General features: G+C 37.8%; 1 protein-coding gene across 1 annotated transcript; it reads left to right on the forward strand.

Annotated features, from left to right (window-relative positions):
* The first annotated feature begins 5,614 nt into the window (after nt 1-5,614).
* BRDT (bromodomain testis associated) lies at nt 5,615-26,342 on the forward strand. The gene is made up of 19 exons (XM_063406809.1): nt 5,615-5,806; nt 7,944-8,081; nt 8,821-8,950; nt 9,782-9,954; nt 11,024-11,395; nt 12,321-12,449; nt 12,621-12,809; nt 14,055-14,242; nt 14,317-14,606; nt 14,691-14,804; nt 16,356-16,481; nt 17,359-17,426; nt 18,642-18,804; nt 19,549-19,661; nt 20,676-20,817; nt 22,553-22,626; nt 23,876-24,093; nt 25,393-25,552; nt 26,274-26,342. The coding sequence occupies exons 1-19, from the start codon at nt 5,615-5,617 to the stop codon at nt 26,340-26,342; spliced, it is 3,048 nt and encodes a 1,015-aa protein (XP_063262879.1).
* The last annotated feature ends 108 nt before the right edge of the window (nt 26,343-26,450 follow it).

Genomic DNA, 26,450 nt, shown 5'->3' on the forward strand with positions numbered 1-26,450 from the left:
TGCAAATGTTACACTGGTCATATGTTCAATGTTTGAATAGTGACATCATGCTTTCTGATGTTCTGAATACACAATCTGATATTAACAATTAAGGCCAAGGTCACAGAACTACTAATTCTAATTACCTTGAAACAAACAGAATAAACTTTCACCAGTTCTGAGCTGACATCTACTGGCAGAAAACTGCAACAGTTCAACAGAAAACAAAGAGTTTTCTTAAGGATCTCCAATTGGTACCTGGTGAATGATTTGGGATTTGAAAGGATAAGAGCTCATGAAAGTATAAATTTATGCAGTTCTGCTGCAAGGGTATAATCTCTCACAGAGGAATCAGGCACATCGCTTGGGGATGTAACTACTCAATCATCACCTCAAGTTTTGCATTTCAAGCATGACTTTGAGCCAATTTTATTTATGGAAATGACTGCTGAAATTCATTTTAGTCAGATCTGCTTTGGGTTAGCTTAGATCATGAAGGGAATGAACACATAATAGTTTGCAAGTTTGTTAAAGCTGTTCAAAAAGTTCTTAGGTTTCAACTGAGGCGCAGTAATTAATAGCATGTACATTACCCTAGCCAGCTGTAATATGGAGCCACCTCAGCTTGCACAAAGCCACGACTGAAGAGGATTAAAAAATTCAAATTACGGTCAGAAAGATTGTTTTCTCAGGGACTCAAGCAACTTTAAGAACATTACTTCAACAAATTCAATTCAGTGAGCAGACAAGGCTGTGGATGCATCTTTTCCACCCTCAGTTTTTCATACAGCACAAGAATAGCTTAACAGCATGAGGTGAACCCAAACTTTGATACACATGGAAGGGACACTCACATTCTTTGGATTCAATCATATCACAGCAGCACAGCCACGCCATAATTGCATAACAGAAATTAGATCCCTAATTTATGGCTAAACACATAGGATTTTATCATGTACTGTTTCTTTAGGAAAACATTCGAGGACTTCCTAGAAAAGAACAGCTTATTTCCTGTAATATCTATAAATATATCACACGAAGGAAAATAAAAAGGTGAAAATCAGACTTAGGGAACTGTTTTGTTTCTGTTCTTTGCACCCTAGTTAGTTCTAATAACCACAAATTTAGTGCTGATATTGAGTATCAACATCCTGGGGAGTACAAAAATATACTGAACAAGCCAGTCATTTTCCCTTGGCAAGCTATTTAAATCTTCAGTTGTGAAAAGCATGCTGAGAATTTCATCCTGCTAATTTTACACACAATAAAAAGAGTTCCCTTTTCCACATCCAGAGAATTTTGAACTTTTTTTCCCATTCTCTCTGTAAGATGGCCAAAGGTCATGGGATGGGACAAAGAACTGACGTATACTTGAACTTCTCAGAATAATGCATTGAAGTGCTGTCCAGAGAAGCCTGGTAACTGTGGGCTTCTTTTCCTGCTCAGTTTACAGAGGAATGGAAGTTTTCACAGCATACCTCCCTTTCAAAGCAGAGCAGCCCCCACATCCACATCCAGTTATGATCTCTGAAAGCACAGAAACAAGCTGGCCATCAAAAATGAAGGCCTGACCACAGTGAAATTATTTTGAGGAGGTAATTAGTAAGGAACTATGGGAAAAGAAAAAACTTAGACGATCCAAGAAGTAAAGAGATACCTCTTACCAATCGAATGAACAGTGAGGCCAGGCAGGAACAGAGCAGGTGGAGGGACACGTTTGTTTGGGGCGAGAAGCTGAAGTGCCAGAAGGGAGAGCAGGGAAGGGAAAGCTGCTTATTCACAGGCTGGGGAAGGCAAGGAGAGCCACAGCAGGGGTGCAAGGAGCATCCCACCAGCTGAATGTCAGAAATAATTGACTCAATTGTAAAGAAAGACTTTAGGAATTCATTCTCAGAGAGAAAAATAGATAGTTGCTGGCTGCATTAGGTGATGATATAATATGTCCCCAGTCAGGCATGATTCTGCAATAACCCCTTGGTTGGACACTAGCTGAAGGCTGAGTGGATGAAGTGTGAGATTTCCCTGGGTGTGAGAACAATCTAATGGGTGAGAAAGCAAGCTGGAATAGTGCAACTTTCTGGGAGGGATGAATGTTTTTCACTGTCATTTCCTGTATGTGCCTGTAAAACTTTCGTGGGTACTCTGCCACAGAGTTGCAGATGAACAGTTATAAATATCTAGGATAGTGATAGAGTGAGGTAAACAGCATAAGGAAATGACACTTTCCTATCATTTACCGTGATGAAAACCTAAGGCAACTCTGTTGAAATTAGCTGGGTTATTCCAAATTTAGGGAGCTATCCAAGAACCATATTTGTCCTAGACACAAAGCAGTAGTCATTAACCTCAATTTCTATGTCTTACTGTGATACAAAGCTGACTCCTGTAATCACATTTTATTTTGGAGGAGCTCCAGTACCTGTTACTGTTTCCAGTGGTTCTTTAAGTGTTTCTTACTTGCATAGTTAGGGGTCCTCTCATACAGCATTCACTAGGTGAAGCAGTGTTTTAAATGCTGTCACTAATTTTAACATGCTGAAAGTAAATACTTCTGTAAAATACAATTCAACTCTTATAAATTAAAATAAATCAAAGTCTTCAATCACAAGGTTTCAATTTTGTGTTTCATGTGTTTATGAGGGTGATGCAGCAATGTCAAAGCAACAGTCTCAAAGTCACCAGCACATCTTGGTGAAAAAAAATAAGGGAAATTTAAAAAAATGCAGATTAATTACTTCCATGATAAGAATCCAAGCAGGTTTTGATCCCAAGTTGGGGCATAAACATGAATGGAACAACAAATTAAATAGAAATCTGATTTTGCAGACCTACCTTGTACTAAAGCATGCTGGGGATGGAGCTTTGTAGATGTACTGAGAGAAACAAATGCTTAGTCAACAGCCAAAATTCAAAATAAGCTGGCTAAGTTCCAAAAATTTGTGGTTTTAATAACAACAAATGAAATTTATTATGAAACAACCTAGTCCTCATTTTTATACTACTGTGCATTTACTGAATAGATTTGGGGTTTAATTTGACTAATGAATCTGTGGCGTGAAGGAAAATATGAATAATTTACCACTCCTAACCAGACATACTATTTATGCACTCTTCTTATACCATAACCTGGTGATAATTGATAAAACATGAGCATTCCCATCACATTAAATTTAAGACTTAGAAGTTAAGGTAAGAAAATCAAACCAAAATTCATGTAGGTACATTCATACACCTTCTTGCATCCCTCTACACTCTCTTATTGACTACTGAGAGAGCAGATGTGGCATCAATAACCAACTGGTGTGCTTTAGTCCTTAGCAGCTGTTCCTATTTTATGTTGATAACGTCCCAATGAGAACCATTGATAGGGCAGGTTTTAGGTGGGGTTGCAGGTTTTTGATGGAGTTATTGCTAGAGAATAAAATGAGGGTGTGTGTAGGCTATAAAGGCTACTCTCTCTGCCTTCTAAAGCTCTCTTCTTCCTTTGTCTTTTGGGAGGGGAGGAAGTGAGTTGGGGCTTTCCCCAGAATTAAGGTAAAAAAGGTGACTGATCTGCTTTGAGGGGGGAATTGTAGTTCTGAATTGCCCAAGAGTGGTTGGTGTTGGTTATGGTAAGAGCTGTATGTCAGTGTCTTCTTAACACATAATATTTATATGGATTGTCTTTAAAACTAATGTATCCCAAAAGAGGTCCCAAACATACAGAAGTGCTGTTTTATGGGGCCCTGGTGGAGATAGTTGTCCTTTTGAAAGAAGAGCTGGTGCTCTGTTTTGTGTAGTCTTAATATAGTTACCTAAGGGAGGTTGCAATGTTATCTATGCATCTTCAGTGTGATTATTTACAATCACCTAAACAAAATTAGTTAAAAAGGCTTTGAAGAATGAAATGTTCTTAGTGTGTAGAATCCAGTACACTGCCTGCCTTTGTTCTCTATGTGGTATGTTAATATGTGTCCAAGCTGCTGTTCTTGACCAGTATATGATGTATACAGGTTTTATGCTGGTAGCTGTGATAATGAGCTAAAACAAGAAGAAATAGATGTCTTTTCAGCAGGCTCTTTAATGCATGCTTTCAGAGAGCACTCACTGATAGCAAATAATCTCACCAAAAAAAAGGACAAAAATCTGATTCTCATAAGATGTGATACTTTGCCAAAAGCCTTGAATTTTCTAGCAATGTAATTCATGTAAGCTATTTGCATTTTACTCTTAAAGTAAAAACACATTTCTGTCAGGTTAGCTAGAACTTCAAACTGGGTCTTAAGGAAATATTCAAGGCTTCTCATTTTAAGACTTCTTGGCCTTTGGGACCTGGCTTAGCAGCTCAAGGACACATGGGGCTGGGAAGGTGTGGTTTGAAAAATATCAAAAAACTGGTCGGAATCTGATCACACTTTTGCTTCAGTATGTAAATATAAGGGGTTTTTTTTAAGATAGGGGAGAGTCTTCTGTGGCTTTTCTGTGGGGAGATGGAGCAGGAGGCAGTAAAGGATGGATTGACCAAAACACAAAACTTGTGTCTGTCTTTAGATGGTGCAGCCTTAGCTTTCTTGTTACCATAGAACTTAGTTTTCAAAGCATAAATTAAGGTTTTAAAAGCTAAGCATCTGGGCCCAAGACACTGTTATGTACACAAAACTTCAGTCTCTTGGTTCCCTATGCACCCTTGATGCCAAGTCTGAGATTTTATTCTAGACTCTACTGTACTAATTTAAAAATGTTCAAGAGCTTAGACATTATATTATGTTCTTATTTAAGTATTAAATGTTGTTATTTATCTGCTTGTTGCTGTAAGATTTTTTGCTAACTTCAAACTATACTCTTTTGCTCCTGTCTTCCATTTCTAGCCTTGGAGTTTTGGATGAGGAAAGTGAACAGCTTGCACTTCATATCATCTATCGTGGGGGGGGTTTTGGCAGAAAAAAGCAGGAAAAATGTTAATGTATCCTAATAGTTGAAAATAGTGTATGATGGGCTTGGCTGGGTTCTGAGGTACTTAAAACTACCTCAGAACTTCTCTTCTAATGCTGGCCAGTTATAGGAGGCAGATCCTGTATGTGCCTGGATCTTTCCCTTCTGAGACAGATACTTTGGTGAAAGGATTAGCATTTAGCTAATGATGTGTGGTAGTGCAAATAGTATTCACTTTATTAGCTAAGCTGTAGGCTTCAGGAGCTTAGAAAAGGAATGCTTTGAAAGCTGAAATAAACAGATGAAAGTATAAGATGTGTGATCAGCAATATCTGCTGGGATGCTACAGTTGTTGTAAGAGTGGGCCTTATGTACTGTTCCAGCAGTGTGCTGATTACAGGAGCTGTCTACCTTGTTATGACCTTTTTCACACCTCATTAAATACTTCATTCTCTCATGAGAAGCAGGCTTCAGATTTTTTTAGGAGAAAGCTAGTGTGCATCCCTAGACTTTAGGGGTACAGTGTGTCCAAATATTCACTTTAAAGCCAATGTCTTGCCTAGAACACTAAGGTATGCCTGTGGCTACAGTATTGATGTTCTAGTAACAGAAGTGAACGTGTAAACCGTGTTAAATCTGGGTATCTTCACTGAATACTTCTTTTGTTCCCTCAGGTTAAATGCGTAATGATCTTTGAACAAGAGGCTATACAGACTTGCTAAAGATGTCTGTTCAGAGCCAGCACCGTTCCATTATAATTAACCCTCCTCCACCTGAATACATAAATAACAAAAGTAATGGATGTCAGACAAACCAACTTCAGTACTTACAGAGGGTGGTCATGAGAGCCATGTGGAGACACAACTTTTCCTGGCCGTTTCACCAACCTGTAGATGCAGCAGCACTGAATCTGCCTGTAAGGACCATTTTGCAACGAGGGTATTAATATGTAAATTGTGTGAATTAATGTTAAACAGTGTTTTTTCTAATGCAACAGATTGTGGAAGACTATTTTTGCTATTGAACTGCTGTCATTAATGCAAGTGTACAAGAAATGTGTTTTCCTTCTAGAGAAATGCTGCATTTTTGCTCATTTTTCTGATCTGAAACTAGTAAATCAGTATTTCTAAGGGATAATAATGCTTAAACAGGCCTCTTAGAGCTTCTGTATATTGGTGTTCATATTTGTCTTCTGGTTTAGACGTATCTATTAACGCTGCATATAATGAGTATTTTCTTTTGCCTTTGAGTATTTTTTTAATATTAGGCAGCCTTAATGTCAAATATGTTATGATGGAAAATCAGATCTGGTTGACCCTGAAGTAAACAGGCAAACCTGGAACCGTCTTGTTGCAGAGAGGTCATTACACCTATAGTATTCGTTGATTTCAAATCATTTTGCTCTGAAGTTTCTAGAGGAAATAAATGTCCCTGCAAAAATAGGGAAATAAAAAAAAGCTATAGTTCTCATCATACCATATTGGAAGAGAAAACTTTATTTCATAAAATAGATATGATGCTTAAATTTGTTTTCTGTTCTGCTGCATGCATACTATTTATCCTACAATTTAATAGTAGCAAAGTATGTAATTATAATGTCTTGTGACATGTAGTTTTCATCCAGGTATTTTTAGACTCCAGTTTTGGATGTTTTTAAGTCAAATGAAAACAGAGGTGATTGGCACATTGGTATTTCAGATTACGTGGAGGACATTGCTCTTGGTAGATAAGTAGAAAGGTGTTAAAGAAAACCATGATGCGTTCCCTTAGATTATTTCCTTTTTTTCCCCTCCAACAGCTTAAGCATCAATATTTTTTTCACAAATTTTCAAGACTAATTCTACTAATTCACTGGTTCTGTTTAGAACAGACAAAAGCCTTTATCTGTGGCTGTTTCTTGTGATAAACTCATTTGGTCAGTTTGTACAAAAGCACAGTCAAAAGGACTATCTCTCTGTCTTTTTTTACCTTTTCTCCTTCTTGGAAGGAGCTGTCAGTTAAGGTTAATATTAAGGAGCATTCCATCAGAGCTGTGGCAACATTTGCAGCTGGCTTCAGGCCAGTTCTGCCTCTCTGGATTTCTAAGGCAGCCTCTTGACTTCTCAGAGTATGCATTAGTTCAGCCATTACACAGTAACAAACAAATGTCTGGCTCCATGGCAAGGACAATAAAAGTATTTTCCCCCTTTGCATTCTCCTCCAAATGTTAGAACATAAAGAATGGACAATGCTTAATTATTAATTGCATTTTTGTTTTGATTATGAATTGCATTTTTGTTAAGTTAAATAGCCTGCACTCTGGTGTATTTAGTTTTTCTATTTCACCAAAACAGATTGTTAGGATACCTGTAGAACACTCTAGAAGTAGTAGTCACTTTGTACAATTACTGTGTATATGTTACAATATATATGTGAACTTAGTGGGTATTTCCATTCCAATTTCTTAAATGCCCCATCAGGCAAACAGCCTCATGGTCTCACTCACAAAGTTTTAGCTGTGCTACTGAAATAATCATGACAGTTCCCATTCCAGCTGGCTTTCAGTTATATTGCCACTTCTTCACTAGACCAGCCCTGAGAGGAGAGGCAGTATAGCTAGAGTTCAAGTATTTGGACAGCAATTGTGAAAACTTGGCAGCTTCTTTTTGTTAGTGACTGAGACTTTGCTGAAATTTGGCTTCTTTTTCCTCTGTTCTGTAAACTGGAGTGCTGCTTTGTGTAAATGACTTTGACATAACAAATGAGAAGTGCATATATTTTGAATAAGTACTACTAGCACTAGAGCTCTGGAGCCTATTGAAATAAATATTCTTTGGGACTTTGAATGATATATGTTACAAGGAAGAACAAGGACAAAATATAAGGTGAAGATTTCCTGAACACCTACATTTTTGGTACCTATGACTATAGGGGGAAGTTTTCCTTTAAATAAAATGCTGCTTCTAATATAATGCAATTCTCTCTTGCAGTTTGGCTTTCATAATTAAATGTGTAAAAATCTTCATGTCCTAATATTAAGATATGTTTGGTGACTGATTCTTTCAATACCACAGGATTATTACACTATCGTAAAAAAACCTATGGACTTGGGCACCATTAAAAAGCGTCTGGAACACAATTACTACACAAGAGCTGCAGAATGTATTGAAGACTTTAAAACTATGTTCTGGAACTGCTACATGTACAACAAGGTATGTGAAACACCAACTCTTACCAGTAACTGGTTCTATTGAATGGTACAAACAAGTCCAAAACAAGCACATGGTTATTGGAACACACAGTAAGTTACTCAACATTTTCATTATTTCTTTGAAACTATTTTCTCTGAAATGTTGGGGAGGTTTTTTTAGCTAGGATTGACTGAGGACACATAAGTGAAGTCTTGCTTGCTGTTCCAACAACCGAGTGCCTAGTTTTTTCTGCACAAGGACTCCACATCCAGAATCTCTGCAGTTTCACTGCAGTGCTCATGAGCAGCAAGCATAATGTCACTGCTGCACAAGTCCAAGGCTAGCAATGCTCTAGCCATGACCTGTGCTCTGTTCTTTCAACAAGTTTAACCTAATGAAATGTGAGCATCTCCCCGTGCTTGGATATTTGTTGGCTGTGTCTTAGTATCTTTGAGCTTCAACAGCTTCTTCAGAACATGGGTAAATAAGGGAGTTGCAGATCTGCCCCCTTTGGCCTTTGCTGTAGAAGTATGCAGAGGTAAAGGAGGATTTTTCAATGGGGCAGTGAGAGTATTTCAATGGTGAAGTAATTTGCTTTAAAGTGAGTTGCAGAGGCAGGGATGGCAATGATTTCTAGACCTCTCTGGTACTGGTGGCTTTTTTCAGTCTGAGGCAGGACTCTCTAGCCTGGTTGTTTTGAGAGGTAGCTCCCATTACTGCAGCCTCCCCTTTGCTGAATGGTGCTGACCATATTTTGCAGCCAGGTGATGACATTGTGCTTATGGCCGAAGAACTGGAAAAAGTTTTTATGCAGAAAATAGCCCATATGCCACCAGAAGAAAGACTAGTGAGTCTCAATAAAGGAAAGAGAAAAGGAAGGAAGACAGAAGGTAAGGCCTGTATTATTTGCTGAATTTGTAATATATTAAACAAGCAGAACTGGAAAAAGGAAATCCTTTTTGTCACAACTCAACCCTGGAACAGTTTGGTGTTCTCTCCATTTTCCAGAACAATCTGTCAAATAATAATACTGCTAGAAGGCTTTAGAAGATTATCTTAAAATTTTAAAGGGTTGGGGTTTTTTTTTTTTTTTAGAAAAGAAACTGACTTCCAATTTAGAGACTGTCATGCTGCTCAGCATTGTGTTATATAAACGAAGAGGTGTGAACATCTGTGGGAACTAAACAGAGTAACAGCTGAAAAAGACATGAATAATTTAATCAGCCAAGCCAAACACAGAAAAACATTGGTCTAAACTGTTCTCAGATCTCAGTAGAGGAGATCTGTAATATTGCTAAGCAATATATGCAGGTGTTAACTATGCTTAGGATACATGAACCTACATGATTCAGTCTGCACTCTTTGCTGCTTGGTCTTTGTGTTTGTAGAAAACAACTGGATGCTTTTGTTGGCAAGAACATTTTTACAATATACAGAGTGTAGTATGATGCCTCTTTAATCTTTGGTCTGAAGTTAATCCACACTTTCTTGAAGCCAAATAATGTGTAACTTGGCATGATATTCTAGCTGAAGCACTAAAGGTGCAATTAGAGGGGATACCAATGTTGCTGTAAGTAACAAACACTCTTGTTTGCATTTATTTGTGGTATTCCTGTATAGAAGAGTGGTTATGTTGATAACTGGTCAATTTGATCATGAAAGAAATTAACTGCAACATTTAAGACTTAATTCCTAAAACTGTCCTGTATTAAAATAACCAGAAACGTGGCAGCCCAACCCTGGGACTTCAAATGAACAAAGCACAAATGAGAAACAAGCTGAAAGCAGTGAGCAGCCTCCAGTGATGACTCAAGAGCGACAGCAGGTTACACTGGCTCCTTTGTCTGCGGCTCAGCTGACTGCTTTAATGCCAGCTGCAGTCTCTATAACAAAAGTAAGTTTCCTCAAATAACTTTCAGAAAGAAATTACTCCTTCAGGCATTGATGGCAAAACTGTAGGAGCCATGCGTATTGCTGTATGTTTTTGAAACTTTTGTTATAATAGAAGATAGTAAGATATCTCCATTAAATCTTGTATGTCTCTGCTAAGTAACTGGGCCAGTACTAATTCTAGAAACTAAACAGAAATTGGTATGATTGCTTGGCACATCTTTTCTTATAAATGTGGTTTTAAAATGTTCTCAAAGAAACAAAATTAAGTTTAATATTATCGTTCTTGAAGTGTATTACTATATACACTTCTACATGCTGCACCTTGAGGATAATGGATTTAGTACTAAAATAAAGCTCTAAGTTTTATTTAATAATTTCTCACAGTTTTTTAATGTAAATCAAATGCTTGATTCTTCAAAAATTAACATTAATGTTTGCTTAAACACTGTGTAACTAGCCTGGAAGGTGTTTGTAGCTCACAAAAGCAAATTCTTGTTACTTCAATCTGAGTTGTATGTGAACATCTGAAAAACGCTCCTGTATTGACTTAGTTTTGGTTTTGCTCTTCCAGTGAGGAGTAGGCACTTTGGCCAGGCTCTCCTGTAGTGTGTATTTACACTTCACTCACACGGGATCTGAACACTGATGACAAAGCACACACTATATGGCTTCCAAACCAAATACCACACAAGTTAAAGAAAAACCAAGATAAACCATGTACATAATGCCCTCAGCCAGGCCTAAAATGGGTTGCAGTAGTTTTCCCCCTTCCAATTTGCAGGTAATTTCATAACCTGCCAGCTTCCTGCATCTTCACAAATGGCTAAAATCTGACCACAGCATGACCTACAGTACATCTTTCTTTTACATCTGAGATGGAGCTTGCTGTGCTGGTCTTGTTATACATTGTAGGTTTTTAGTCAAAGCTTGTGGGATTGCTGCATTCTGCTCTGACTTCAATAGCTGTAAAAGTTCTGACACTTTTTTTTGGACTACACACAAAAGAGAATAATCTAAAACTGACCATTCTCTTACTGCTCTGGACACTTGGATATTTTTTCCTTTTTTAGGCAAAAAAAGGTGTGAAAAGGAAGGCTGACACTACTACTCCTACTACATCAATAATCACAGGAAGTGGTGAATCTTCCGCAAAGTTCAGTGAAAGAAAAGCTTTTAAAGCATGTAGAGATGAAAATGAATGTATGGTGACAAATAAGCTTCTGAAGAAACCCTTTCCAGATTCTCAACAGCCACCTGGAATTACTAAAAAGATTCAGTTGTCAGAACAACTAAAACATTGTAATGCAATACTTAAAGAAATGTTTTCAAAGAAACATGCAGCATATGCGTGGCCTTTCATAAAACCTGTAGATGTGGCATCTTTCTCCAGTGGTATGAACCAAGCCATTGCCAAATATCCTACAGACCTAGGAACCATTAAAGTAAGTCTGTTTCTGGGGAGTTGGTGTAATTACAAGGTTTTAAATGTTAGCTGACAAGGTGTCATGAAAGCTGCTTTTCCTGTGAAAGACATAATGGGCCTAAAGACCAGATAAGTTTCTGTTTCTCAAACTTAGCCAAGGTCACCAGAGAAAGTCTTCTGTGTCTCGTTGTGACACATCTAATCTACCTAACTCCTGAAAAGGCAAATTTAAGTAGTGCAGGAATAATGGTCTCCATGAAGGCCTTCCAAGGATGCCACTTGTTAAATATCTCTGTACATACAGTGCTGTTGTTAATGCCCTGTAAAACAAAATGCAATTCTGCTTTTCTCTCAATCTCAATATTCTTGGTGAACATTTCACCTTTTTTAGTGGAAATCAACCATTCTAGATGGAGATATGTGGAGAGTGCTCTGTGAACACTGAGTGTATTTTTATGGGGTATTTAGCCCAGTTAAGCTCCACTTTTTGGGGAATGTTCAATTTTAATAGCTTACTGAATTATCTTGAAAGCTGACTTGCACAATACAAAAGTTATTTCCCAATTTCTAGTCTATTAGTTTGACTCCAGCTATTATGGAATAAGCTTTGTGTAAATACCATGCATAGAATCAAAAACAGATGCTGAGTTCAGAACCAAATAAAACCACCCAAACATTGTTCTCTTGACTAAGTGCTGAAACTACTACTATGAAGTCCTTCCAACAATTACAATTAAATCTGCTTAAAAGAAAAAAAAATCTTACTGTGTTAAAGAGACAATGTTGAAATGAGATGCAGGTATTTCCATAATGTTTTTTATAATATTTACTGTCTGATACAAGCTGAACCTGAATATCTATGTTAAAATTCTTGTTCCTCCTTTCTTTCTGCTAGTTCATGGTTTGATGCTGTTTAAGTGTGCCTTAATTTTCTTTTCCTCTAGAAGAAAATGGATAACTTTGAATATAATGATATACAAGAATTTGCTACAGATGTTAGATTAATGTTCATGAGCTGCTACAAACGGAATTCTTCAGACCATGAAATAGTTGCTATGGCAAGAAAACTTCAGGTGAGTTATCTTTTAAGTCAGACTTGAAAGAAGAGTAGTTGATCTCATGCCCTGATGTAGAATCTACTGCTATTATTGAACTACTGTGTTGCTGTGTAGTTCTACAAGTAGTATCTGCATAACACTTTTAGAAATCTGAAAAATCTGCTGTTCCCAAACCTGACTCTTCAGGATGTTTTTGAAATGCACTTTGCTAAAATTCCTGATGAACCTGTTGCGAGTGATAATCTGCCACCGCCTGTGAGAGAAATGACAGAAGCTTATTCCAGTGAAAGTAGTGATGATAACTCTTCAGAAGAAAAATCATCTGAAGACTCTGAAGATGAGAGGAAACTGCACCTCAAAAAGCTTCAGGAGCAAGTAAGCATTAGTACTTAATGTGTTGACTTAAGATCTCTCTGGTATTTCCATTTGAATGGTCTATTCCAAGGTTTAGCCACAAAAAGTAGTTTTTAAAATATTCTAGTGACTTGTATTTTTAATTCAGAACTTTATTCCCATTTGAAAGTGCTGCCAAATGTTAGTTGAATAGCACCTCAATAAATACAAAGTAAGCAATTGTTCTTCTACTCTTGCCTACCACCTCTTCAGAGGACTCTCAAACTACCTAAAAAAAACTGTGTTTCTGTGGAATGAGAGCCTCCAGGCACTCCACGTGTAGCTTAGTGGCACGTTCTTCCAACAGGATAATTTCTTTAATGTGGTCAAAAAGCACTGTACTTACCCTCAGCCTCTTCTGAGCCACACAAAAGCAAGTCATTAATTTCTTCTCCAGAAAGTGCAGTATGAGAGAGAAAAGAAGGTATCTCATGCGAACCAGTGAAGCAAAGCTGTGTTTCACATTAGAGGGGGATAGGTGTGTGTTGCTTCTGCTTGAATGTAACTTTTTAACCTGTTGCTGCTGTATCTATAAACCCTGAGGAAAATTAACATTTCTGTTAGTCAAATGAGGGACAGTTTTTGATCCTTGTCAGATTAGCATCATCAATTTATGAATGTAGGCAGAGGGATGAATGCAAGTGTACAAGCCAACCTTTACAGTAGTGAGGTATTTCAGTGTGTCTGATTTCTAATCTCATCATCTATCTTCCGATTCCTGAGGTTTAAAGAAAGTTGTGTTAAGATTGTCTCCAAAATTCTTAGTATGTCCCAACTAGCCACTTTATATTGCAAAATAAGATGTATGAGCCCAGCCTCACTTGCCTAATTCAGCAATGCTTTAGTAATGTAACCTAATAAGGCATTGACATGCATCCCAAATTCCTGAAATTAGAGAGGCTGCTGGAAACCCCTACAGTCATCTTTTTCTTTTCGGGGGGCAAGGAGGGGGTGTTTGTATGTTCCTGACATACAAAAAGGAACATGCTGTTAGAGATATCTGCATAAAATAAACAGTCCTACATCCTCTAGATGCATAATCTGACTAAGATACAATGTAGTAAAATGTTTGGAAAATAAATCTCATTTGGAAAGCAGACATCCTATTAATATCCACTTGGCTGCCACAAATTTCCTGTGATATTTAGGACCAGTTTATTGTTCCTCCTACATGGCCCAAGATTATCAGTGGTTTGGATTTCTTGGTTTTCTTTTTGTTTTTGATAGCTTACAGCTCTTCACCAGCAGTTGTGGGATTTGACCAAAGCATGCTTATCTAGACCTGATAAGAAAAAAGGGAAGGCTAAAAGTGGGAAAAGAAAGAACAAGGAAAAAGCTGAAACAAAAAGCTTGATTCAAAAGAAGAAAAATCTGAAATACATGAAGAAATCTAAGAAAAAGCTGTCTTTAAACATGTAAGTGTGGGGAACTTGTGTGGGTGTCAAATTATTTTAAACTGCTGTTGCTGCAGTATACTTTTTTCCTGCAGTCAATCAAAGAAAGCCATGCGGCAGGTCTTGTTGGCACGTAATTCAGAAGATGAAGATGGTGCCAAACCTATGAATTACGATGAAAAACGACAGTTGAGTTTGGACATAAATAAACTCCCTGGAGATAAGCTTGGGAAAGTAGTCCATATAATACAGTCGAGAGAACCTGTACTGAGGAACTCTAACCCTGATGAGATAGAAATAGACTTTGAAACTTTAAATGCTTCAACACTCAGAGAACTAGAGAAATATGTAGCTACCTGTTTAAAGAAGAAACAAAGAAAGCAGGGTATGTAGCATAAATGATGTTCTAAAAAGCCCGTTAGATTTGCTTTCTGGTTTGGTTTCATGTTAACTTCTGTTTTATGTGCAGCTAAAAAACCAACAAAGTCAAAAGAAGCACTTAATTTTGAGAGGAAACAAGAGCTAGAGAAGAGACTACTGGATGTCAATGGTCAATTAAACCCAAAGAAGGAGAGCTTCACAAGTAACGTAGCTCTTATTTTTATTCATTTGCAATGGAAATAGCTTGAAGTGGAATTCTTCCCTCAGGCTTTAGTCCTGTTAGGTATCTGGGGACTTTCTCCTCCAAATAGTTGGGGTCTTAGGCTTCCCACTGCTAGTCTGAAGATTCTTTCTATGCTGAGTGAGCTGGAGTCACAGCAGCAAATCTGGCCAATTACTCGTCCTGTCTAACGCAGCTTCCTTATTCCTGCACCTAATATGTTCCCATAGGTCAAGATGGTAACAGTTCCAGACATTAAGGGACACTGAACAATTCCCTTATGCTAATACATGAAAACATGGGGGGGAGTGTGGAGGGTCATGCAGTCTATTTGTTTACAAGTCATTTTCTGTGATTCAGGGTCACAAGAATAACCAATTCTAACAATACTTGTTACGTGGCAGTGTCACTAATGCTGTCATGCTGACAAAACTTGTGTATCAGTGACAGGTGTGCTGTGTTATCTTAGACTTTAAAAAGTGTCCTAGGAGAATAATTCAGTTTTTCAGGCAATAATGCTTTCAAGATCAAAGCCAGAAATTCAGTGCATACTTGAGCTGTACATTTACTGATGGTTCTCATCAGGGGCTGAAAATGGATCAATGCAGCTGATGCTGCTATTATAAGTCAAGCTGTTCCTCATTAAAATACTGAGTGCTATTATTGCCCTCCACTGGTTATCTATTTAGCTCCTATGTAAAATCTGTTAGCTGAAATGATAGAAGCAGCTCTGGAAGACACAGGGACACTTGTATCCAGCATTAGCTCAGTCAAGTCTTCCTGTCTGATATACACAATGGCTTGAAAATATCCTGCAAAGAAAAGCTTACAGAAGCAGCTGAAATCAATTATGAACTGTATGTTGTGAGGAGAGGGAAGAAGCCAGCTAGGAAATCTTTGCAGCTGGTATCTGGCTTGTTTACAAGAGCTAAATCTGAGCTTGTGCCCAGGGAAACAGGTATCCATGTAACTTCTCATTTTCAAAACCTTCACAGAGCAAAATCTTTGAAAAAGGTTTGACTGCAAAATCATTATAAGCTGAGTTAAATCAGCCCTGCAGATGCAAAATAGTCAGATGGTGGGGAGGTGGCAAAAGATGGCAATTTGGGAGTGCACATGGCTAGAGAAAAAAGAGCTGGCTACAGATAAAGAACTCTGCAGGCAAGTCTGGCAGCAGCAACGTGCACAGAAACAGGTTCTTAACCACAGGAAAGCTTGTGGGAGAAAATTGCTTGAATTGTGTCTTAAGTCTGTACAGTTTTAATCAACTTCATAATTGTAAATTTTATGACTACAGCTTCTCCTTGGATGTTTCACTAATTCAAGGAACTTGTTGCTGGTATATCCCACTCCTCTCCTCTCTAGGGGGAAGCCTTTGTTTTCAAGTCTACTGCTAAATGGACAGTAGACCAGGAAATGAAATCAAATGAACTCTTACATGAGAGAATAGGCCTAACAGGGTTGATCATAGTCTTGTATACGAAGAATGCTCCATTGTAGGTTGTTCTGATTTTTTTTCTTTTTCTCCTGCAGTTGAAAACAATGCTGAGTCAAGTACTGGGCCGAGCAGACTGAGTGACAGCAGTAGCAGCTCCTCAGATTCTGGCAGCAGCACTAGCAGTGATTCTAGCTCCTCAGATAGCAGTGACTCTGAATCAGGTTAGAAAGCTTATTTTTGTGTTTGTGTAGGCAAAATAACTTTTCTCTTAGCACCTACTGTTCCACATGCTTACTAAGGATTTTAGTTATCTTTGGTTTGGTTCACTCCATTTTGAAGGCACAATTCCAATGCTATGAAAGGAAATGAATGCCTTAATACTGAGGTTCCAGGTAACACAAAACAACCAAATCCCACTACATCCATTCCACTTACCAGTGAAAATCTTTAGGCACCAAAATAAGCTAGCAAAAGGCCTTTGTATCTAAACTGGACACTTGACTATCGGGCTATGGCTTACTCTTGAAGCTTTGATCCCTTTTTGAAAGTGTGATTCACTTTATTTTCATCTTCTGGTCTGCAGCATGAAGGGTGATGTGAGCAGCAAAAGTGCCTACAGCTTTAACTGTAGAGCCAAAATCCACCCTGGCGTTTAAAATGTTTCAAGCTTGTTTAAAGGACATGACAGCATCAGAACACTGAATTATGTTTCTCTGCACACAGAACTCTTTAATTTTCTAGGACAGAATAGATCTGCCAAACTGGAGGTTTACAGTGTATATCTCTATATGAGGTGTAGTGTGAGAAGGATGCTCAACCCTCTGCAGTGTGGGGGAGCAAACACAGTGAATCAATGGCAATGAAGACCTTGACACTGCAGGAATCTTTGTGGTCTCTTTTTGTATCTGGGAGAAGTTGTCTAAACACATCAAGCTCAAGCCGAAGTATTCAAGAAAGGAATGTTCCTTTCACAGTGAGATTTGACTCTAGGTGTAACTTCAACTCACACCTTACATGTGTGAATAATGAAACATATGTGAATGACTGATTTTGGTTTTTTCCATCCCCCTTTTTCTTCCCACCTCACTGTATTTACAGTTACAGAAACCTGTTCAAAACAGACTGGAGCCAGGCAGAACTGTCCAGCTTCTGTGGAAAAGCCTAAGGTAAACCTGGATGGAAAGGATATAATAATTTTGTCCTAAACAAATAACAAAGTTATTACACAAATAACTTGGTTAAAGTTAGTTTTTAACATACAATGGTAATAGAAATGATGCAACTTTATCATGAAATAATGAATATGGCTTGAATGCTATTTGTTCTGTAGGACTGATTGATACAAAGATGTCCCATGAGCTGTTAACAGTACCTTATACATCTCTGTAGAAACAGAGGTACTGGTAGAACTGCTGAGGCTTTCACCTTTTGTAATCATTGTGGTCATTATGAGTTTGATGAAGAAGGGCAGAATTCTCCACATACCCCACCCACCACCCAAAAAGGCCCATACTCTCCAAATCATTCTCTGAGTACAGAATTGACCTAACCATCAGTGTATGCCCCACTTGAATGTTTTTTGATCTATTAATAACCTCACATCTACCCCTGAAAATAAATAAATTGTACAATATACTACTTATTTTCAGGATACTTTAATAAGGTTGCTTATTGTTATGGTATTATTAGAACCAACAGCAGTTTTATCTTGAAATAATTCTTAATGCCTCTTAGATTGACTTGCTCTATTCCTGTATTATACAGTGGGAGTTATTTCTTGTCAAGGTTAGCTGCCTTTAACAATTTCCCTTGAAGCTACCAGAGACAGAGACCTTGAATTTCAAAGGAAAATCACAGCTAAACCTTTATTCTTTTTGCAATAGACTGACTTTCCCTTAAAGTACAGGAAACTAGGCTGCAAATTTATTATTCAGCTGCTCCTTCTACATCTTCATAAGCAAAGATTCAGGGAAGGAATTATGCAACACCCTTTTTTTTGCTGAAGAGCTGCAGCCTCTGCAGTGACAGAATGACAGCAATAAACTTGAGAAAACAGGATCCAAGAAATGAGCTTCAACTTGGTCAGTTGTAACAGCCCCTTACTGATCTTCTGAGTAGCAACAAACATTCTTGAAATCCTCATATTACATTTTGTTCTCAGGGTTTTTTTGTACCTGTCAGGCCAAGGCAGTGAGTGCATTTTACTCCATGGTTTTTTGTCATCAAAACACTTAGAAAATGATGGATCAGTATCACAATACAAGGGGTACTGAATCTGATACAGTGGAAATGGGAAATGGTGGGAAAAGAGGGTCAAATAGCTATCAAAAATTGGCTGTATTAACTACTGCAGTCTCTTTATAGAGAATATTTGTTTACAGGGGACATCCTGCAATGCTGTTCTGCGAGCACAGCCTTCCTCTCTTACTGGTGGCTTGCAAGATCATGGATCATCTGAACTGCAGCAGGCACCTCCCAATGTACTGCAAAGGCTTCAGTGTAGATCACTTAATCCAGCAGAACAAAATGCTCAGACTCTCTCAGGTAATGCTTTATAGCTACATGTGACTGCTGAGGAAAGAAGGGTTGTCAGGATGCTTGTGTTGCCCAACAAGCTTATCTGGGAATTTTAGAGGTTAGCAAGTGGATAACTGAAAAAAGTTCTAGCAGGGTATGGCTTACCAAAGAGCATGATGTAAATAAAAGCATGGCAGCACTGAGGGTTGGCTAGGGGGTTCAGATTACTGGGACGCTAGTGATGGGGCAGGGTAGTATTAAATACAGGAGGTATTTGTGCTTCCTTCCAATGAGATGGAAAGGATTCCATAATGAACTTGGAGTGACAGGAAGGGTTGAACATCTTAAGGCAGGATTAGATGCTTAAACCCCTGCCCACTACCCAAGTTCATGTCTGAAAATCCTGTTAGCCAAATGTAAGGCTTGGTGCCACAGGTCCTCTGAACTGATTGCTGTTGTCTAGACACATCACATACATGAAGTTGCTTAGGAACTTGATCCAAGGAGCTATTCTTTTCCCTCCCTCATTTCAAAAAGTCTAATAATGTTAGACACTTCTGAGATTTTGGTAGAAGGCAGCATGAACTGGTAGCTGATTAACTGAGAAATTAATTAAAAACTAATTAAAAATAACTCTGTTAAATCATGTGGCTAGAATACATGTCTCCATACTGAGTTACTCCACAGATCTAAACAGTGACCTAATTTTGAGATGTAGGACTGCATTTTGCACAATAGGGGAAAAAAATCATACCCTACCTTCTTTCTCAGGTAAAATCTCAGCTATGCCTGCTCTGCATGATGCTCCAGACCAGAAAACTCCTCAGAGCACTTCAAAGACAAATCAGTCTTCTGTCACCCACTCCAGAAGTGTTCTTCCAGAGGTGAATATGTGCTTCTCCAATGAATTAATGTCAAACAGCATCTGTAAAGCATGTTCTTACCCTTTAAATAAGATGTAATATAATACTTCAGGCTTGAATTTGATGTGATAAAGGTCATTTAAGGTTTACAACAAAAGTTTTCTAAAACCCCAGTAATAAAGTGATTCTTATCCTTTAATAGGGTATTACTTCATTGCCTGTTGGCTGCAACACAAAAGGAAAGTTTGGCTGATCACATTTATAGTGTACTATAATGCTTATTTTATTTCTTTTCGTGGCTATAGCTTGAACTTAAGTAACCCTTGCACACTTAGAGGTTAGAAGTCCACCCTGTAAACCAACAGTTATTTGTGTTACTGCAGCATTAGCACTTCCATCCTATGTTGATTAATAATCTTTCTGAACACGGTTGGAAATTTAGCTGCTTTAATCAGGCTGTACCAGCTTTCGTTTTGGCAATGGGTAGAAACTGCCTGTTGCATCTATGGGCACAAAAATGTGTCCTGCAAGTAAGGATGAAAAGCAGCTCACCCTTTCCTATTGGTGTCCACTGTCCCAGGTAGCAGGTAATGCAAATTATGACTCAGGTTTGTGCAGCACTGTCCTTAGTTCAAGAGATCACTGCACAGAGGAATGAATACACTGGAAATCAGTTACCCTGTACCCTGATCCACAAGCTACAATCCAGGAACTGCCTTTAGGACAGCTTTATTCTGCAGTACAATGTTAAGGGTTAAAGATCTTGCATCAGTTTCTCATGCTTACCCACTCCATCACTTGGCATTGCTGAGCCGTGCATATTCTAAATCTGAAGTCTTGATGTATAAACTTGCTTTGGTTACCATAAAATGAATGAAATCTATTTCTTCCCTGGTGTTTACAGAAGCTAGAGCTGCAGGAATTTACTGCTCTAAGCTTCTAAACCTTTAATCCTGATGCTGTATAATAAGAATCCTCATATGCTAAACACAAGTAATATGAAGAACTTATTTTGAAGTCTAGCTTCTCTTCTAGGTGTCCAACACCATTTTCCAAGTTGACAGTGCTGACTGGAGTAAACAAACTGAGCAAACAAGACATCTAGACAAATCAAATAAACTTCAAAACAAGACCAGCATGAGAACTACTGATTTACTATCTATAAGTGAAGAACAAAGTATGTAATGCCATAATAAAAACTGTGACCATTATCAGGGTGCAAAGTTAAAAATGCATATTAAACTGGTTTAAGAAATATTATATTGCACATTTGTATACTGAGTTTGCAGGATAACAGTGGGTGTGCAAGTTTTCCCTTGCTTTTTTTGATTTGCTGCTTAAAAACAACAACAAAAAAAGTGAAATTAAACAGATGTTTGGTTCTTTTTCTGTGTTAAAATATATAAAGAAAATTACAAATTACTTTTTGCTTTAAGAATTTAGCTTTCTGAATGTAGTACTAGGGATAAGTAACCCCATCTTCCATGAAGTCTGAGAATTGATGCTTCAATCTGTTGAACTTCACTGGCCTTTGACATGTCTTCTGCTGAAGCTTCATGGAGCTCTTTTCCCAGGGCACTTCTTATGTATTTTGAGTTATTATATTTGGCTCTTGGTGACAAGGATCTGACAGCAAAACAATGTCAAAGTGACTTTCACTATGGAATAAACTTGCAATTACTACAGGAACACTGGTCCTCTGTAAGCTGCATTTTGTACTACATACATATTTCAAACTAAAGGCTTGACTGAACATCCATGTTCTGTTGTCTCCAGTATTACCAGACATGATATGTTTTGGTTTCTCCTTTATTCTTTGCCCTCTAGAACACCTCTACAGGGAGGGGGAAGAATCTTCTGAAAACTTGATGAAATTAAAAGGCAGAGCTTGTTCACTGATGAACTCTTCATTTTGGCAAAGAATAATGTTAAGCAGTTGCAGTGTGTTAAAGCAATTCTAAAAATGGAGATTTAATTCTCTCTGAATTTCTCTTCATTTTAGGGTCTTAACACACCAAGCCCTACATTTACATTTTGCCTAGACTTGCAGCAGCTGGAACTGGTGCATGGCCTCAGCTAAGGATTTTCACTTACAAAGTTTTGAAACTGTGAGATCCTTCTGAAAACCCTTTTAATAACAAACTGGCTGAGGGTTTGATACTTTGAATCCAGAATTATGGATTCAAACATTGTAAAACTTATCCTTTGCATAACAAACAAACAAAAAAAGCCAACACCTTACCTTAAGTTTTTTATCAAGCATTTACCTAAATACTGAAACATCTCAAACTACAGTAGAGGATTGTTGCTGAATGAAATAAAATGTGTTGTTTATCTCTGGGTTGAAAATAGTGTTTGAGGATGTTTTCCCCTCAAATAACAAAGCAGGTAACATCATGGAGTATTTGTATATCTGTAGGCTGGAAACGTGAGGACTAGCCCTTGATGGCTGACCTATCTGCTTTTAAAAAAAAGTAAATAGGGTTGAGAGCTGTCGGTGAAATGAGTTTGCATGATCAATCAGGTACTCTTAATGCTGAAATCAAAAGGAAAGAGGGCTGGGTGGAAGGGGAGGAAATGAGTAACAGGCAAAGTGCGGTGTTGAGGCTTCCTGACCAAACCTTTTGAGCATTCTGCTGGGACCTCTCCTAGAATTAACCTGGAGTTAATGTGTCAGCTATAGTTGAGCTAACTGTACTTTTTCCTGCCCAAAAGTGTAGAGAAGTGGTCCAGTCCTACTTAAGCTTAGGAAATGTTTAGGAGAGTTTCTGTCATTATGAACGAAATAATAAACTTCACTGTAAGCTTTTAAATCAATTCCTTGAATGTCTGAAATTTTAAAATTTAAATTTGAGAAAGAATAGTCTATAAAATCAACAAGATTGAAAAGGCTTTTTTTATTCTTCCATCAGGTCATTGTACACTCAATGATAAATCTAATGATAAAAATATACTAGAACCAGTGTCTGAACTTCTTCCAAGAAAGGTAAGTGGTGCTCAAGTTCTGTTTGAGAAGAGGTTGAATTTATTTACCAAGTTGAATAACTCCTGACCTAGGATCTTGTCTAAAAATCTATTCTTTTATGATTAGAATATTTAACGGATAATAAGCCTTTGTCATTGTTATAATCTGTGCAGACTTATCTCATTTTTAGTGCTAAAACCAGACAAATGTATGGACTCTCTTCATTGCAGGAGGTAAAGCATATAAGATATATACATACATATACATATATATAATATGCCCATGTTGGTATATTAAAATATGGCTTGTTTCATCTGCTTTTAATATTTAAACAAGGAACTAGTGTTCCTTGCTCCAGTTCTGGTGTCCAAGTTATAAGTGTGCTTTCCTTTACTGATCCAGTAACAAAAATAAGAGTAATGTGGAATACAGTCTTGGGGCTATTGGAAAACCTGTTCTGAAATAAGGCAAGGCACTTTTAGTGACTAAAGGTATTTATGACAGATAAGCAAAATCTTTCCTAGCATACAGTAAGTTATCTTAATTGGGAGGACAGAGATATTTTCTTATCTACTAAATGCTTCTCGTGTAATCAGCTAATTGAAAGCATTACATCAAAATTACTGATAATAGATCATGTCAGCCTCTGGACCTAAAAAGTTTTCTATATCGCCTGTTGAACTAAAATGTTTGTAGGATTTTTCTTTAGGCACTTAGCTTTCAGAAAGCTATTAAGTAACATTGAATTCAATTCCAAAAATATATATTTCCTTCATAAGCACATGCTTCTACTAGAAGCAGGATTTCTTATCTGGTTTTATTCTGGTTTATGCTGTAAAGAAAATGTCACAGGGGAACAAACAAAACCCACAAGGCCTAACATAAAATTATTGTTATGTAAGGATTATATATAGAAATTAGATGGATGTTCTCAGTATTAAAACCTTGTCAATGGACCTTGCATAAACTCAGCCTTGTGAATTCATGTTTTCTGAAATGAAAAAGTGGGGAGGTAGACTTAAATGGTCAGAATAGCTAGAAATGCCAATAGTTACTGGCATATTGCCAAAGACTCTCAAAGTTGATGAGAAAGCACAGCAAAATCTGCTCAGGTTACTGCATTTGCCCCAGCCGAAGGAAGGATATTCTGGTGTAGATATTTCCAACAGGACCAGTCAAACAACATTGTGCTAATGTAAGAACTAAGCAGGCAACGTAGTTGCAGAGTATTTTTTCCTCTTCTGTGTTTTCCTTTTCCTAACAACTTCAGGATACAGAACTGAAGACTGTAGACTCCTGGGTAAGTCTATGTAAAACGATGAAGCTTCCAGCTCCAATCAAAGCATCTGCTGAGAGCTTCAACCAGTTCAGGGATGCAGTATTGAAGAGGAGTGGGCAAGTGCAGGAGTCAAAAAGGTCTCTTGTGCAAGCAGAGAGGGAGCTGCAAAATCTTCCACAAGAAAACAAAAAGTTTGTAACCACTTCTGTGTAAGTATTATTCTGGGTTTTGCCTCTATGGTACTGGGGGGCTTAATTATTCAGGAACAAGGGGTTTGGATTAGGTAATTGCCACATGGCAGATGAAACTGGAGATCTGTACCATGCTAAGCAAAACTGCACATCCAATATGCACAAAGCAGCTTTTTCTCTTCAAATCAGTATTATTTCAGTGGCCAGAGAAACTTCCCAGGAATTTATTTCTTTGTTGTTGCTGTTACGTTGCTTCTGGATTTGGTGTGTTGTTTTGTGTTGTTGTTTTGTTTGTTTGTTGGGTTTTGTTTGTTTGTTTTTGTAGAGGTTTTTTTTTTGATGGAGAGGAGTTTGGTTTTTGTTTGGGTACTAAAGTGAGGGGTTTTGGTCCCCTGGAGCACTCATGACCAGAGTTCACATTTGTCCTATTTTCCTGTACCTGTAGCCAGGAATGTCCTCATCTTAGTGCTCTCCTAAGGGGATACAGGATGGTCTAAGCTTTGAGAGCACAGTGTTAATGTAGCTTTACAGGGGTTCCAGGGTGCACCACTTCCCACAGCAGAGCTCCTTGCATTGCTGTGGAAAAGCACCTTCAGTAAGCCCCTGCTGCAGTGTTCTTCCCTAGCTGTTTGCAGCTGCTGCTTCAGGCAGTGCCCTGAGGTCTGTGGCCATGCTGAGTGGGATAAGTGACTGCCACTAATTTCTGCATTGCAGTAATATCCTGGAGTTTGTTTGCCACCTTTTGGAAACCCTGTTTGCAATATTTCCCTCTCCAATAGTCTGCAATTTTTTCCTTGCCTGTTTCCCCCTATGAAAGATAAATCTGAGCTGGTTCCTAAATTCTCCTGCAATTGCTCTTGGCTGGATGTATTAGAAAAACTCAATTGTTTGGATTGTTTTATTTTAATAATCAGAGCATTTGAGAGATTAATGAGTATATTCCTGGTTCAGAAGTTAGTGAAATTTACCTCAAATAAGTAATTGAAGAGGAAGAAGGTAGAAGAAAAACACTACAGGCCAAGAAAGTAACAGAAAAAAAAGAATTTCAAAGCAAATGTATGTAAATTTTGTGTAGCACATCTATAAGTCCCACATGCATACAGGTTAGAAATTGGACACAGGAAACACAGACCTACTACAGCCCAACAATTACGTGCACATAACTCTTGTGAAGGGAAATCACTATGAAATAATGTGAAAGGGAACCACACTCTAAGTGCTAGGCACTGATTTAAATTATTTGCAGAATTCTATCAAGTTGTTATGAAAAAAAGAAAAACTTTTATCCTAAACTGATTTCTTCTCCTGTCTTTAAAGGGGCCCTGAAAGCACAGGATTGGATGCCACGGCAGTGACAGACTGTGAGCCTGAAAAAGAAATACATGAGAGTAAACTGCCTGAAGCTCAACAACAGATCCTTGATCAAGATCGGAACTTGGCTAGAAAAATGGAACAAGAACGCAGGAGGAAGGAAGCAGTAAGTTTCTGACTCTTGCTACATGATTTTTTTCAGCTTTACTAGAGAATAAACAAATATTACATCAGGTCCATATTTCAAAGGATCTGAATGATTGAAAACAACAGAAGTATACTGCCTGAAGAGTTAGTCCAGAAAATGCCATAGGAAACTCAAAGTATGTCTTCAAGTGACATCATATGAAAAGCTGTCTGATTGGCCCTAGTACACCAATTAGCTTGGAATAATTGTGTGGTAAAATAAAATTCTGAAGAGGAGTCCCTGCCCTCTAAATAATTTCACATCTTGAGTGTTGCAAGCTGTCCATCCTCCTTAATGTGCTGCATGTCAACAGAAGTGCTAGTCCTGCTGTTCTGGTGTGAAATACCAGGCCTGAGCCTTTATAAAACTAACTGGTTTCATTGGTAACAGTAATTAATGTTTTTTAATTGCTACCTTTTTTAGATTAAACATTTTTAAAAAATTCATAGTGCTGTACAATGGGATGTAAGTACCAGTTGAGACCATGCTGGATTCAGATAAGTTCAACTGAAGCTTTCATCCTTCAGCTCTTTTCTGAGGGCTTCAACAACATGCACACTCAAACTTGTCATAACAGAGGAGACATGTATTTTTTGAGAAGATGTTTTATAGTTTTCTCTTAAATCATTAAGTATTTGACCTGCATAGTATTCATTAATGTCTGATGGCTCTGAAAAGACACTTGTTTGCTTTCTTGCAGACAGCTTGGATAATTGATGTGAATCTGCAGAGAGATATTATGGCATCTTTTGAAGAATACCTTGAGTGAAAGCAGTAGTTTATATAGAATTTAACTTCAAACTACTACAAACAGCACAGTTTTGTACTAGTTAGGATCTTAAATGTTAAGACTATTTTAAGGATCTTCTCTTAAATA

The sequence above is a fragment of the Prinia subflava genome, chromosome 10, assembly GCF_021018805.1.
Source record: "Prinia subflava isolate CZ2003 ecotype Zambia chromosome 10, Cam_Psub_1.2, whole genome shotgun sequence".
Classification (NCBI taxonomy): domain Eukaryota; kingdom Metazoa; phylum Chordata; class Aves; order Passeriformes; family Cisticolidae; genus Prinia; species Prinia subflava.